The sequence below is a fragment of the Falco biarmicus genome, chromosome 1 (assembly GCF_023638135.1).
Source record: "Falco biarmicus isolate bFalBia1 chromosome 1, bFalBia1.pri, whole genome shotgun sequence".
Lineage (NCBI taxonomy): Eukaryota > Metazoa > Chordata > Aves > Falconiformes > Falconidae > Falco > Falco biarmicus.
Window position 1 is genome coordinate 68071679 of NC_079288.1, and position 15642 is coordinate 68087320.

Genomic DNA, 15642 nt, shown 5'->3' on the forward strand with positions numbered 1-15642 from the left:
AGAACAACTACTCCTAAGCCATTTTAAGAGTCTAATTTAAATCTTCCATGTCTGAGGTTTTAAGAATGACAGTACTTTATTAAAGAAAGACTTTTTCTGTAAGGACTAACTCTCCCTTGACTTCTAGGTAAACATTTTCTATACTTCTGTAGTACTTTTTTTCCACTCCATGCCAGTTCTAAACAAGGTAATTAAGTTACATATATACAAAGCCAATATGTTTCTATTTAATCTAATTTACAAAAGACATTGATGGTTTTTGATATTCCCAAGTGAAATGAAGGTCTGTTGAAATAAGTGTCACACAGACAATAAGTACATCAACATGAAAGCCAGCTTAATTATTTTTCTTACTAGACTGTAAAATAGCAAACTTTTTAAACATAAATATTAACATTAATATCCTATGATACTTCAGAACATAGACACAGAATCTTGGGAGGGGAAAAAAACCCCCAGGATACAACAAATACCAAAAATATGAAGTTTCCTATTCCAAAGAAGAACAAGAAAAGAGGAGAAGTGAATTAAATTTAATATAAAGGAATATTAAAAGGACAGGCACATACACACAGGCCATTATTTCGACTCTCAAAACCAGTATATTATGTACATTCTCTATCATCATTTGAGCACTTCACACACCTTTGTTAGCCCTTCGTATTTTCCATAATCTGTGTTCTTGAGCCATTCCATCAATTTAGCATATCGAAGTAAATCTCTGTGAAATGGATGGTGATTGGGTAATGTCAGTTCAACAGAGTGCTGGGCAAGAGTAGAACTCTGATCATGACCCTTGATAAGAGAAAGTATTAAAGTAAATCTGAAAGCACTATACAGATGTACTAGAAGTTTCCTGCAAAATTTAAGATTAAGACAGCACCCCATTCAGACAAATAGAAAAGCATCGAAATACCTTGCATAGAAACAATGTCTAGAGACACAGACTGAAAAGACACCTAACATAACAGGGACACTGAGATATTGCAGTTGTGGCAGGTAATGCATCTTAGGAAGCTTGTTTGCTGTAAAGCTCTTGTTGTCTACCACCTTGCCTTTACAGTGTGTCAATTTGGCATTTTTTGCACAAGAATGTAAGGTACATCTGAGTGAAGATTTAATAATATGTTCAATTGTTTCTGAAAAATTCTAAGATATTATTCAACTATTCCTCTATACAAAACAAAAAAATCCGTAGTTGCTTCTTTTGAAGGATGTTGTTCCCATGTACCTTAAGACATTTCAAGTCCCCAGTCAACAGGCAGCCTGGGTGTTAGTGATGAACTTCATGCTGTGCCTCCAAGTCTGTTCCAATTCAACCTACTTCAGTCCACTTTGGCCAAGCCTTGGCCATCTTAAAAACATCAGTTCACACACACTCTCTCCCTCCTCACAAACGTAAACACACACTTTCAGTAAACATTTACTAAACAGTTTACAACATGCAGCATAAACCAATCCATTTAACAGCAAGCTACTAATTTCATGCTCCTCCTTTTCTCTGGCTTATCTCCTGAAAAAACACACTATCCTTTTAAGTGAACATCATATCATATTGCTTGAACAACATATGACTTAGCTTTCGTAAGTTTTCACTTGCTTGAAACCACAAGCTTCCTAGGCAATTCAGGAAGCAAGGTAACACCACAGTTCAGCCACGTAACAGAACACACAACCATTAGCCCTGGCTTAACAGAGGGGAGGATGGGACTTAATTTTGAAGTGGCTTTAATATTTTCTGTAAAGTCTTTTTTACCAGGCTTTTACCAGGCTTGCAGTAAGTACAGCAACAGAACTCGATCTTAAGTATAGTTTGTGCCATGGCAGCACAAAAAGATTGTCCTAATTGGTCTCCAGTTCCTGTAGCATAACATGCAGGTGGTTTATGCACGTAAGTCAATGTCAGTCCTTGACAGAGGAAGCATTCCTGGACAGTTCCATCTTGGATATGACAAGTTGGCAGAATATAATTTATACAGTTTAAAAAATGCCTTTGCATGTCTTTTCAGTTGGAACAGAAGCCAGTTCAGATCACAGAGTCAAAACTAAAGGAACTTTGGTTCACCCTTCTCTATTGTATTGGGTACTTAGCAGTTCAAGTCTTTGGTTTAAAAAGCCCTAAAAGCTTCCACAATACATTCACAGAAGATAAAAGTCTTGACATTATTTGTAAAAGACTAACCTTCACTAAGCAACACAATGCAAACATGCCAGCTTCTCAATAAAGCTGGACTACTCCATAGAATGGTTTAGGTTGGAAGGGACCTTAAACATTGTCCAGTTCCAACCCCCCTGCCATGGGCAGGGACACCTTCCACCAGACCAGGTTGCTCAAAGCCCCATCCAGCCTGGTCTTGAACACTTCTAGGGATGGGACATCCACAGCTTCTCTGGGCAACTGTTCCAGAACTTTTTTGTATCCAGCATGAACATGCACTTACTTTAAGTCCTGTTCTCTTAACTACAGAAACCGAGACACAAATGGGCTCAAAGAAACCAGTCCTAGACAACTTTATTTATCCTCACAATCTAAATTTCCCTTCTAAAAACAATCTTGTAGTCTGACTCCAACAAAAAGCTAACTTTATGAAGTATAATTGTTGCTACATATAGATTGGAATTGGAATCCAGCCATTATTAGCCACACAGCTACTGAGGTCAGACTCGGTGCCGTGTGTATTTCTGGGCTGCATATAGTAAATGTTTTCAACAGATCTTCGATATGCTTTTATAAAAAGTAGATACAGAAAACCATTTATGTTTCTTTTTCCTATCCCCTGGTGTGCAACCATCCCTACAGCATGCATTTTAACATTCCAGTTCATTAGAGTTCAAGATAATTTACTAGTGGCTTTCACAGTTTCCTTCAACTGAAGTCAGCCCAAAGCCTAGTTCACATTACTGCTAGGAAATACTCGGTGATCCAAATTTTTATTGCTTCATCAAACACTTTTATTCATGTCTTGTCCCTTTGTTACAGACAACTTTTTATTTTTGCTTAGTAGGTACATTCTTTGTAAAACTAGATAACAAATCCCCTCTCCAAGATAAATTTATCTTGAACCCAACTTTTCCACAATGCTAATCATTCTGGCATTCTGGTTGTCCTAAATTATGTCCTGTTCAATTCAGCTGCAAAACATTAGATGGAGAAGGTACACCTATAAACTCTATAATTAACAGACTTCCTCTCACTACATATACATTTATACCAACTGTTACCAAATAATACGGCAAGTTTGTTATTCCCTATTTCATAGTTTCAAAGCTTCAAGCTATTTCATATTTCAAAGGCAGAAGGCCCAGAGTTGCCTTTTAATTGAATGCTGAACCTGGTTGCTAACAAAAAATAATCTTAGATGTTATAGTCACACAGTAAGGTTAATCAAACATAATTAGGACACAATAAAGACAACATTTACTGCTAGTAACAGTTACTGCAAATAGTTTTTAAACACGGCAGTGAATGGCAATCCAAAGTTGCATTTCTGTTTAAAACTTTTAAGATTCATTATATGCTTATAGCAAATATTATATGAAACAAATATTCTCATTTTTATGTAAAGGAGATGAAGCACCTTAGTATCTTACAACAGCAGTTTGAATCACAGCATTGGGTTTGTTAGCTTTTTAAAAAAACCCAACAATTTCATGCTTCCAAGATAATATATATTTAGGCCAAAATGTCAATGCAACTTTGGTATTCCATCTGACAAGTTCCCAATCACACTATGTCTTGCTCGTATTAACAACTGCCTAGACATCATCATGATTTTGTGTTTTCATTTGCCATTTTAATTGAGAAATCTTTATCTGCCTTAGTTTTTTCTGGAGTGCTTTATTTTTTCTACAGAAACATTCTAATCAAATAATGCAACTCTTCAGATGCTAAAGGTAACAAACTATTCCAGTTAGAATTTTAAAAAACATGGGACTTAGAAATTGATACATCCTGTTAATCAGACTAAAAAAAACAAGGCCATTTTAGATAACACAAAAATCTGTTACACGTCTCACACTTGAATCCATACCTCAAAATGAAGTATGCAGACTTCTTTTATTTACAACAAGCAAAAAGGCTTAGCAGAAGCTCATCTCTTCCAGTTAATGAACTCTCCCTGCTTAACCTTACATATTTTTTAGCTGCGGATTAATAAGTCACAGCTAACAGCAGGCCAAAACTTTTCAGAGGGTGAGTTCATATGAAAGAAAATGTGAGGCCACTATTAGTACCAGAATTTTAAAAACATTTAAAAAAAATTAAATTGCGAATTGGTAATAGCATTCTTAATAATATTGAAAAGTCTCTAGAGTATTTCATCTAATAAACATAGTATTACATAGTAATAATAATATTTTAGCATTTTTTTAAATAAAATCCTCAGAACAGAACATCAGAAAAGGCATTCTGTAAACAGCCACTTTCATACACAAGTCCAACATTCAAACTTTGTGAATGCATTTACACAGGACTTCCACAACACAACTTCTACTTGCTCGTTTGGAGACCAGGACACGGTCTGTGCCCAGTTTTTCAAAATATGAAAAGTTACAGGAGAAACATACCTTCTTAAGAACAGAAGCTAAAAGCAAGAAAATTTAACACGCTGTAGAACTGGAATTCTGCAAAGTGACCAAAATGTAGGAGGCTCTTAGCTTTGCCATAAAAAGCCAGGCTTGTACTCTCAAATGCAACTTTCTACGCAATTATCCACCATAACTCTATTCCACTTTCTGCACACAGTGCAATACCGAACTAAAACTTCTAAAAACTTTAATTGTGTTAATTATGTATTATTACAAATATTACAATTTTACTTGCTGTATCTGTACAGTTGTACACATTACAATTTCCTATTTTTCCTCCATACATCTCAATCTGTCTCTTAGCAATTTCTGGAGATCAGATCAGAGGAATGTTAGCTCAAACAGACAAACAAAGCTTAAGAGCTGATAAAAATAATGTAAGTAAGAAGGGGCATAAGTCCAATGCTCTGCAATGGGTAGGGACAAATTTCTTTTGTAAAGCCAAAGATGCAGCTGCTAGTTAGATAAGTCAAGCTCAAAAAAATTAGTTAGAAAAGCTTGTATCAAACCCGATGTACTCACTGGAACTGAAAGAGAGTGGGACCTGTTATAGAGCCGAAGGAGAGTCTGAGTTAACTAATTGGAGATAAAAAAATACAGAAATTAAAAAACTGATGCTAAAAAAAGCCATCCAGCCTTTAGGAAACAAGTCTCAGGTCAGCGATTTCTGAATATTTCAAGTTAAGGCTCAAAAATCAAGGTTTAGATATTTTACTTTGTATATTTGGGGTTTTTATGGCCCTTGAAGTTTGGACAGCAAGAACTCCAATGTTCCCAGCCTCTGACACCCTTAAAAAAAGTCAGTGCTTTTTCTCCTCAATTATCAAGCCTTACAATTAAAATACTTATATATTCCACTATGTGTTTAAGTTAGACAGCACGCACACTGAAGAGGGGTGGGGTTTGTTCACATGTAAGAGACTTCTGTAGGCAACTATAGTTTGGTATGCTTAGTAGTATCTCTGCTTGAAGCACCTCTAGCAGTCCATTCATTTTCTGATTACACGACAGAACATGTCCAATTCTAGGTGGATTGTTTTTCGTTTTAGAAGTTTGTGACTGAAAATTTCATATTAGATAGTAAGAAGTAATACCTGCTGAACAAATACGCTGTTCAAATGACTCGCAAGTCTCCGTGCAAACTGCTCACGCAAGTCACTAAACCGCTGCTGTTGCTGTTTCACTGCATGAAGCATATCATGTCCTAAAAGCAAAAAGAACTTCACAGAGTACAAAATATATAGTAATATATTGTATATTGGAACGAAGAGAACCTGAGGTCACAATTCCCTCAATCTACAGAAACAAAATCTGAGACTAGTTGGAAAGGCACATACAGCAAAGGCACTACCATAATAAATTCTGTATGTCAGACTGTAGTCTTAACAGAAACATTACCTGGACGAAGAGCTACATTCATACACTGCAGAAGAGCATCTGCTGCGTTAGTGCAAGCCTCAATGCCTCGAGAAGATGTCAGATCTCCCTCCTGAAGGGCCTTTATATGCCCTTTAGCCAAATCCATGTGATTCTACAAAACAATGGATAGTACCGTCCATAAGCCAGAAACAGGCAAGTTGCCTATGCTCCTGAACTAAGAATGGTAAATACAATTCCATCATTATAAAAACTTACTGTAGTGCAATAATAAAACAGAAAAACAAACTCATATGAGGTTCATTTAAAATATGATTAATAGAGAGCAGCAACTCTTTTAAGTTTTTACACCTGACGTGAACAACCACAGTAAACAATAAAAATGCTTACCACTAAAAACTCTATCTCTGACAATAGTTTCACATTATTGGTGTTGCTGAGATGGATTAGGTGGTTGCTTTCTGAAATTTGATCCATTTGCTCTTTTACACTCTGAAGCATTTCTTCATAACTGCTCAGCTTTAGCTCAATTTGGTCAACTTCCTTTAGAGCTTCATCCAGCAACTTCATCAGAATATTCACCTGTTTCTCTGAGGCCATAATGGACTGGATATTTGCCTGTACAGAAAATTAAGCCACAACATTTTAAGAGATTTTTTATATCTCAAGCATTCCAGTATCTCCTTCTGTCTCTATTACTGTCAAACACTTTCTAAAACTTGTGATGAAACTGACAAATCGGTATCAGCTTGTAGTACTTATTTAAAGTGTTATTGAACACAGCAGTTCCTCAGTCTGTGGCCCTTCTTTATTTCATAAAGAAAAGATATAAAACCAAAACTCTGCTCCAGTTCTTAGAATTAGGTATTGATTGGCACAAAAATAAAAACAGAACAATAAACACTACTATACTGCAACATTTTTAGTTCCAGAAAAAACAGTTTAGGTGATAAGGTCATAAGTCTGTTGCACAGTAAGTTATCTCTACGGTAACAGCCATGTTCAAAATATAAGAGAAACATTCAGCTTCACAATCTGAGGAGGCTCTTGACTGTTCCCTCAAGACTGTATTCCCTGTGTCTCTGTAAGTTTTAAGTGACACCTAGAATGCTGGATTGTTTAAAAAGCAAAATAGCAAACAATATGGACCTGTTACACGCACCCAAATACTGCGATGTTATTAGACTAAACGAGTTTCCTAATTGCACTGAGTAGTATTTTAGGCGTAAGAGATGACATCCGTGCACATGAACGTCTGTTCTCTCTCTCCTTGCACCCCTGCCTTCAAGAAAGGTATATGCAGAACGCCTCCCTTTTTTCTTCTCAACTCCTGATCTGAAAGCCTGCGACTCACCCCAGAAGGTCTGGAAAGTAAAGAGTAGAGCTGAAGATCTTTAAAATATGATAATAGACAGGATGTAGCTCTGCCTAGGAACAGATACACATTTACACTTAAATACCTGGCAGAACATGTTAGCTACCTTTTCAAAAAATGCTACATAGTATCAATGAAAACAGTTCAACATGCTAACACACTGTACATTAGAAGAAATGTTTACCCCATCTAGCACTTGCAGCTCTCTTGACAACTTCTCTGCAAAAGCTTCAGCATTAGAAATAGCATATTCACAACCTTCCATCATTATTTCAATATCTTGCTCCTCTCTTGCATTTAACTCCTGGTATTCATCCACAGCTTCTTCATCACCTCCTGCTACACTTTGATTCTCTCCACTTGGAACAGATTCTTACATAGAGAATGGAAATAAAACCCATTATCAAGCGCAGAAAGTCACAAGCATTTTAAGAACACTTAAGCATGTTTCACTATCTTCAAGTAAATGAATCCACTAAACAACTTTTACCTATGTACACTTTTTTCAGGTCTCAGTCTTCCATGGGCTTCATTACAATTTCCAGAACTGGTTCCCCACAAGTGATGTTTTCCAAATTATGCAACATAAGCAAAATGCAAATAGCCACCTTATTTTACTGCACATACAAAGGGACATACCATCCCAGTTTATTCAACTCTCACACTGGTAATCGACATCAAAATATAGTAACAGTATTAAGCTGTTAGCAGAAGATCAGAAGAAGTTGGATTCTCTTTTTTGGTAGACAGAGCATAAGGGAAACATACTAAAGTCGATTAAGAAATATATCACTGAAGAAATAAAAATTATCTTGATGCTCAAGATCAGTTTCGCAGCAGAAAAATCAGTACTGATGTAAGTGCAAATTATATAATAATGTTTTCATGAACTATGATTTCTCATAGCAGTGCTTCCTTAATTCAACAAGCCATTCAAAAGCTGACAAACAGAACATCAATGCAGTCCAGCCAGAAAGTGTTTAGAAACATCTGTCTTATCTCTAGCAACTTGATAAGCTATCCAAAGCACTATTTTAAACAAAAAAAAAAAAACAAAAAAAGAAAAAAAAGAAAAACATTATTTAAGAAAAATTTCTTACAAAGAGAAATAAAGGAAAACGGTGTTACGCACCTTCTGCAACTTTAGGCAGTTCTGAAGAATTAAAAGGTATGGAAAAGCAGAGGAAAGGAAGCAGAGAATGTTAGCTAGACAAAGCATTAACAGTGTGTATACTTTAAGTGGCAGTATGAATGTTTTAACATTGCACAAACCTGAAAAGTTATGAGGTTGGTAGAAACCAAATTTCAGTCAACACCAAAATACAGACATGCTATCCTCCCTGTTTTTGATTTCTAGTTCAAGTTCTTCTGCACAAGCCTGAACATATTAAATATCAACAGTTTAACCAATTCTGACAGACTCAACATGAAGTATGCTTCCTCACTAGGCTTTACTAAAAAATTTCAACTATTAAAAGATGACGTGACTAAAAGTATTTTAATGATATGGCATGAGTGAAGAAGATATAAAGCCTTCCAGCAACCAGTCACATGAACTGTAATAGGGTCCAGAAGAATTTAACACATGCTTCATAGTTTGTAAACTAGAAATCTCATACAAAACCTCATATAATCTTTAGCATATGACTGAAGCATCTCTTTTTAAAGCATTTTTCTAATTCAGGGGAAATGAAAACAGGAACAAAAGCAGATTTGTTACACATTTAGATGTACCAGATCTTGCACGTAGATTTTTGTTCAAGAAACAGAATGTCTTAGAAATACAATAAGCTTATCAGTATTTAGAACTTCATTAATGAAGTTTTCTAGCAGAAAATATGTTATCTAGTCACCTTGTTCATCTGAAGACATAGAAAATGTAAGTGAACAGGAAAAAAACATCAGCATTGGGATTATTTTTTTAGTATGTTTTACATCAGTAATTTTCAAACTTTATGCTTAACATACAGTTCTAGAAGTTTACCTTCCAAGAGCTGTGAACTAACATTAATGAAGTCAATTTTCTTTCTAAGATATCTCTGATTGAGTTTCCAGATACATGAAATGAAGGTGTTCTTTTCCACTGTGCTGCTTGCAACCCATTTATACACTTTGTCAAAATGCAAGTCAAATTCAGGATTGTCCTGCAAAAGATGAGATATGTTATGGACTCAACAATCAAATGATTCTCTGAGCAGCAAAGATTGTTTACACATTTAATTATTGAGATGACAGGATAAAAATGAAATCACACACATGCTATCCTTAAGCTAACACACCAGCTCTGGTGCCCTGCTGCATGTTACTGAATGCGCTAAAACACTGAAAGTGAAAAAACAGAATCCACACCATGAAGATAGTATTTTGTCAAGCCAGATAAGGAAACAATAACACATAATACAGAGATCTGTAGGAGTTTAAACAAACATTTACAGTGCTGTCTGCCCTGAAACACTTGTCTTCAGAATGACTAATGCCTTGTATTAGCCTTCTGAAACTACAAACGGTAGCTGAATTACTGTCAACATATATACAACACAATTCAAGGAGACAGTGTAATAGGCAAGGGAAAAAATTATAAGCACTTTATACATTTTATAGATATGATAGTATTTGACAGCACTGAACAGAATAGCAAAGACTTGGAATTTTGATGGTAAAAAACTACTACAGAAGTATTTTCAACTAGATTTACTGCCTGATGAGAATATTACCTTGATAACAATTAAATACTTTCTACAGCCACTGACAAACTCAGTATGAACTGTAACTGGCAACAGTCTGTTTTAAAGATCATATTACAAGCATTTTACAAGGTCCAGCCTCCATCTGATGAAAAATGTTTTTGCATCAGATACATACTAAATTCTTGCTTAGTTTGTAAAAACTACTATTGCTGTTACTTACTACTTATATTGTCACTGCTATCTGTAGAAGCAGGCCACCCATGAAACTGCACATGATAGGAAATGGTATTTCCTGTACAAGTGCAAAAAAAGCCGTTCTTTTTTTCTGTAGCTTATATTGATAAATATAATTACCATACATTTCTAAACAAACAGTATTACTACATAAAATTTGAGTTCTCACAACTAGTGCAGGAAAGGCTTGTGTCAAGAGTTGCACAGGATCACATTTGAAAACCAAAACATGATGCATCTATCAACTTTAATTCTTTTTTTTAATATGAGATAGTTTAGCATTCAACATTTGTTTTCTGAAAGAAAATTTCAAAGTCACTCATTAGAGTGGTATATACATTACAGCATACTTCTGAAACTAGTTACTAAATTCTGTTTTACGAAAAAAAGCCCCAGAAGATGGTATAATTTTAAGTGGAACCTTAAACTAAAAGAACAAATTCTCCAACATGCTATTTCGGAATAGCAAGGAAAATCTAAAACCTAGCCAACAAGTAGGTGGATAACTGAAATAATGTATTTAAGCTACACCTGAGGATGGTGAAATCAAAGAATTTTCAGCTGAAATCAAAGAATTTTCAGCTTCAGTTTTCTGCACTGTTCTTCCAAACCACCAGATAACAGAACATAAAACTGGACATCACAGGAAGAATAATTTTCACCTCTGTCTGTTTGTACATCTACGTTTATGACAGCAGGTGAATTTAAATGGCCAAAAATAGGTTGCTCTTGTTGTTCTATGGAAAACACCACCACCTCAGGACTGTATGCTGTCCAACAAATGGCCAATGTCATGATTTAGAGAACAGATTATAGCAGCTCACCTTCGAGCTTAAATACTGCTCATTAAGAATGTTTTAAGTGTCCTAGCAAAAAAAATTACATGTAGCTGAATATCATCAGTAAGATGGTCATCAATTTTTTTTAAGGGGATACTAAGCTTGAAGTAAAAATCTGTGTAAGACTTGAAACAAACAAGTACTGAGCACAAGTACTGTACAGTCACTGAGAGATCACTAAAATAAACAGGGCAGATATTCAAAATATTGCTACACAGGCATATCTAGACTACTTTTACTCAGTTTACCAGGGTTATATTCTTGGAAAGGCTAAAACAAAATGCAGGCATAAGCAGCACAGGAACTTATCATCCTAATTAAATGTGTTCTCATTCTAAGCTTTAAAGCAGTCAGTATCCAGGAAGTTAAACTCTAACTTGGAACCAAGATGGTGTTCTGAGCAAAGCACTAAACCAAAAAAAAGTTACACATACTTTAACAGCATCTTTAGCATCGACAACAGCCAGATCTCGAAGTGCCCATGCAGTCTGCCTTTTGTAGAAATCTCCCTTGTCAGATTTTTTCACTTTTACCACATTTACTTGCACTGGTCGTTCCGTTGTCACTGTTAAATGAAGTAAAAGGGTAATTTCAAGATGCAAAAATTACTTTTAACATCTGTTTCTGCTGTGCTTCAGCTTCAGAAATTAATTCTCTGCGGGGGAGATTTCGTAACATTTATTTAATGAAAAGAGACCCTTTAAAACATTTTCATTCACAATACCTACAGCTCAGTTTAAATCTCAGTCAACCAGATATGTATCTCCACACAGCTTGTGAAGTAATGAACCCAATTTACAGTTATTTCTTTGACACAGCAGACCTCAGACCGTGGCCACCTAACTGAAAAGCACAGAGGTAACTGGATGCTACAGTCAGAATAAAAACATTTTCTGATATTTGTCAGTCAAAAAATATTCTATCAAGCTAATATATTGACAGATCAACCCAAAGCACCTGATATTTTTAAGAGATGTAATATAATACACACACACTTAAAGGAATGTTAGAACTCGCTTCAGTTACTGTGTCTTTCCAGAGCCCTCTGCTTTGGACTGTAACCCGTACTCTTTTTTGCATTTTATTTAGGCTGATCAGCCTAGATGCCTACTAAATCCCCTTTTGAGCACTATATAAAGCCTCCTTCAAAATCCCACCAGTCCCACACAAATAATTTTGATTCTTTCATTTCAAATTACAGTGAGATCTGGGAATAAAAGTACTGGGTTTTGTTTCTTTCTTAGTAGAAGCAATAATGGAAGTATAAGCTACAACTGATTTTCTCCTTTAGAAATGGAAAGCACCTGCTTTATATGGGGCAAGAATAAATACTGTAAATAAAGGTGAGACAAATAAAACCAAATAAAAATCAAAAGCGAAGACAAGAAATATGATGGCATTACTACTTACCCGTGGCACACAAAAAGCAGTTTCTCTTCTTTTTGCCTGCTTTGCACACATTCACAATGCTCAACAAGCGTTCATCATTGGGAGTGAAAATATCCCTCTGTAAAGCATGCTTGATTGCAGTCATTTTCTCTCACCTGAAATATTTTAAGAAGTCATAATACATTCACATACATTTAACACACACAAAAAAACCCCAACAGTCATTTACTTATAGCAACTACAGTTTTTTGAAATTAAATTTCACACATAACTGAATGAATCATATAGACAAGCACAACCTAGGTGGAAAACTAGCCCACCTTAGGAATAAGTCCAAGATAAAGCCTATTATCTTATCTGTTACACAACTGTAATTTTTCAACACTGGAATGATCCTTCTGCTTAATTTAATAGAGAACAAAAAGCTTCTTAGTAGTAAAGGGGAATGTGAGGCATTAACAAAAGAAGCTGAAATGGGAATCAAGAAAAAAAACCCCAAACCAACAAGACTGTCTGACTAAGTAGTGGAATTCTAGAATGGGTATGAATGCCACGGATCCAGTAAAAATCTGTATGAAGACAGGTGAACAAAAAAAACCCACAAAATTTGACAGGCTGGAGAATGTGAAACTAAAGTCAGCACAGTGATGACCTTAAATGAAACTTAAAAGTCCAGAATCCTTGAAATATACCTAACCCTTCAATTAAATTGTCAGGACTTTTTCACTAAATTAAGGTTATACATTGGGCAGACCAAACCAAAAATAATGTTCCATTGAGAGGGACAAAAAGTGTCTCTGGCTCCCTGCTTCACAGGATGATTTTTTAAAATATATTCCGGATACAGTATGTCTTACAGTCATTCAATCCACCACTTAGATGCCACAACTTCAAATCCAACAAATTACTATTGAGTTTTGGTGTACCACATACACACCCTAACTCTCTTCTGGTAGAAGGAAAAATCGTCCTGATTCAGGATCAGTGTCTCTGCATGCTTAGTCACTCATGCCTCCCTTGGTACCATGAGAGAAATTCTACCTTAGTACCTGATCCCATGTTATGAGAACATTCTCAAGTATCCTGCGCGGCTTTCTTAAAGCTGAATAAGTACATCACATTCTACATGGTGGCAAAAAAGCACTCCAAACCAACCAAATGAAAAAAAATCCAGTGTACTAGAGTTTTCCCAGATTTGATACCTCTGTAAAGAACATGTCCCACTATGCCTCAGCTCAGTTGCCCACATCTTAGGCAACACAGTAGTTTTAAAGATTAGTAACCCAAGGGCTTTGGGAAAACAAGGGCAAACATACCAAGCTGGAATCAGTATTGTCAAGTGTACAGAGCTTGGGGCATCCCAAGAAATGCTGTTTATATGACAACCCTATGGCAATGTAACACTCCGCAGCTAACAATTTCCCCCCCCTTTCATCAAATGCCTGGCACATCTTTTGTTCCCCAAATTGCATCAGGTTGTCATTCCTGTTACTCTCCAACATGTGCGTAAGATGAACACACAAAATACCAACAACTTGCTGCAGTTCAGAAACATCCCCTTTCCTTCTCAATTTACGATTTTACTTTCTGCTCTAAGTCACATTCAGACTGCTGCAACTTGCTAACTCTCCCATTACAGGGCTAACACAAGTTGTCCAGGTTGTGCAGAATACCCCTTTCCCATAAAACAGAACATGCTAAACCCGAGAACAGACTCGAGCTGACACATAGTCCAATTTCTGTTACAAACTCACCCCCTTAGTCACAGCCACCAAACCCTTCACAATGTGCAAGGCAGGACCAAGCACATCATTAAGTTCTTAATGAATCCTGCTATCCCAAAGGAACACAGAATCAAACTCAAGGAGCTAGATACAAAGCTGCTTCCTCAGAAAAATGCTTCAAGACAGCTGAGACCACACCAGTCTCTAATAAATCCCTTTAGACACTGCATTTTTTTCCCCCAGTAATGACACAGAAAAAGCCTCGGCGACATGAGATCCATCAAACACATCACATCATGGATATGGCCTGCCCAGGAAATACAGGGGAAAAAATGAACAGAGCAATTTGCTAAGGCTGCATAGCGAGCACTTTGTCTCTCTAAGCGTGTGAACAAGAAAACACGCTATCCCTGCATCCTCTCGGTTCAAAGAGAAACACGAGGGGGTACCCTAACCGTGACACCCCCCGGAATCAGCCAGTCACAAAGTGACTTAACAGGGACACTCGGAAGAGTTACTGACAGCAGCGGCGGCCTCCCAGGGGCCGGCCTGACACCCGCTCTGCCGCCTCCCACCTGCCAGCCCCGCAGAAATCGGCCGCAGACACCCCTCAGTGCAACGGCCGGCGGGACACGGCCGCAGCCGCGCCGCCCCGCCTCCGCTCCCTCAGCCCGCCGGCCCGGGGCGGCCGCCAGGGCCCGGCCTGCGGGGGAAAGCGCGGCCCACCGAGCACCGCGGCAGGCCCCGCACCCGAGGCAAAAGGAAGGGGCGGGGAGTGCCAGGGCCACGTCGCTCTTACCGCAGAGCCAGAGCCGGCGGGACGTGGCGGGACAGGGCCGGAAAGCAGGCGCCTCCGGCCGCTGCGGCTCCGGCTGCAAACCCGCCCCGCTGCGCACCGCCCACGGCGGGCCGCTTCCGCCCACGTGACGCTAGCAGCGAGGCGGCGGGCTAGGGAGCCGCACGGCCCGCGCAGCGCCCCCCGGCGGAGGAGGCCGTAACGGCCCTAACACCCGCCCGCGGAGCGGCGGCGGGGCAGGCAGGGGCGCAGGGGGGCTCTGCCCCCGCCCTGAGGGCAGGTCCGGCGCTGTAGCCCTGAGCGCGGTGCGCAGCAGGCCCAGGCCACGGAAGGCCTATGTGGGGAGCGGGCGGGCGGTGTTGCTGGGCTGGAGCGGTAACTGCGCGGTGGCTTCCGCGAGTGCGGCCGGGCCGAGGCGGGCCGTGCGGCTCCGGGGCGCCCTGAGGGCGGCGGGCTCTGCAGGCTGTCCCATGCCGCGGGGAACGGCGGTCCCGCTTCGTGCCCCTGTGTGTGTGTCCTCCTGAGGCGGCTCCTGCCCGGGTCGGAGCTGGGTTGCCTCAGGCAGGGGAAAAACACCGGAAAAAAGGGCCTGGAAAACCTCCCCGGGCTCGAAAATGTGGGGGGGGGGGGGGTG

The 15642-nt window shown here is 38.6% G+C and overlaps 1 protein-coding gene across 5 annotated transcripts in view; it reads right to left on the minus strand.

The window, feature by feature from the left end:
* Positions 1–15154, minus strand: part of EXOC1 (exocyst complex component 1) — a 30327-nt gene extending 15173 nt beyond the window's left edge. For 2 of the 5 annotated variants that reach the window (XM_056332226.1, XM_056332214.1), the window contains exons 1-10: positions 15012–15154; positions 12510–12643; positions 11534–11664; positions 9324–9483; positions 7524–7711; positions 6355–6582; positions 5986–6118; positions 5682–5791; positions 5110–5163; positions 646–795 (exon numbers count right to left, since the gene is read on the minus strand). In XM_056332226.1, coding sequence (XP_056188201.1) covers positions 646–795; positions 5110–5163; positions 5682–5791; positions 5986–6118; positions 6355–6582; positions 7524–7711; positions 9324–9483; positions 11534–11664; positions 12510–12633 — 1278 coding nt within the window. In that variant the 5' untranslated portion in view covers positions 12634–12643; positions 15012–15154. Of the gene's footprint in view, positions 1–645; positions 796–5109; positions 5164–5681; positions 5792–5985; positions 6119–6354; positions 6583–7523; positions 7712–9323; positions 9484–11533; positions 11665–12509; positions 12644–14787; positions 14921–15011 lie in introns of those variants that run through there. The other 3 variants (XM_056332241.1, XM_056332234.1, XM_056332221.1) reach the window with 2 other exon arrangements.
* Positions 15155–15642: the final 488 nt, after the last annotated feature.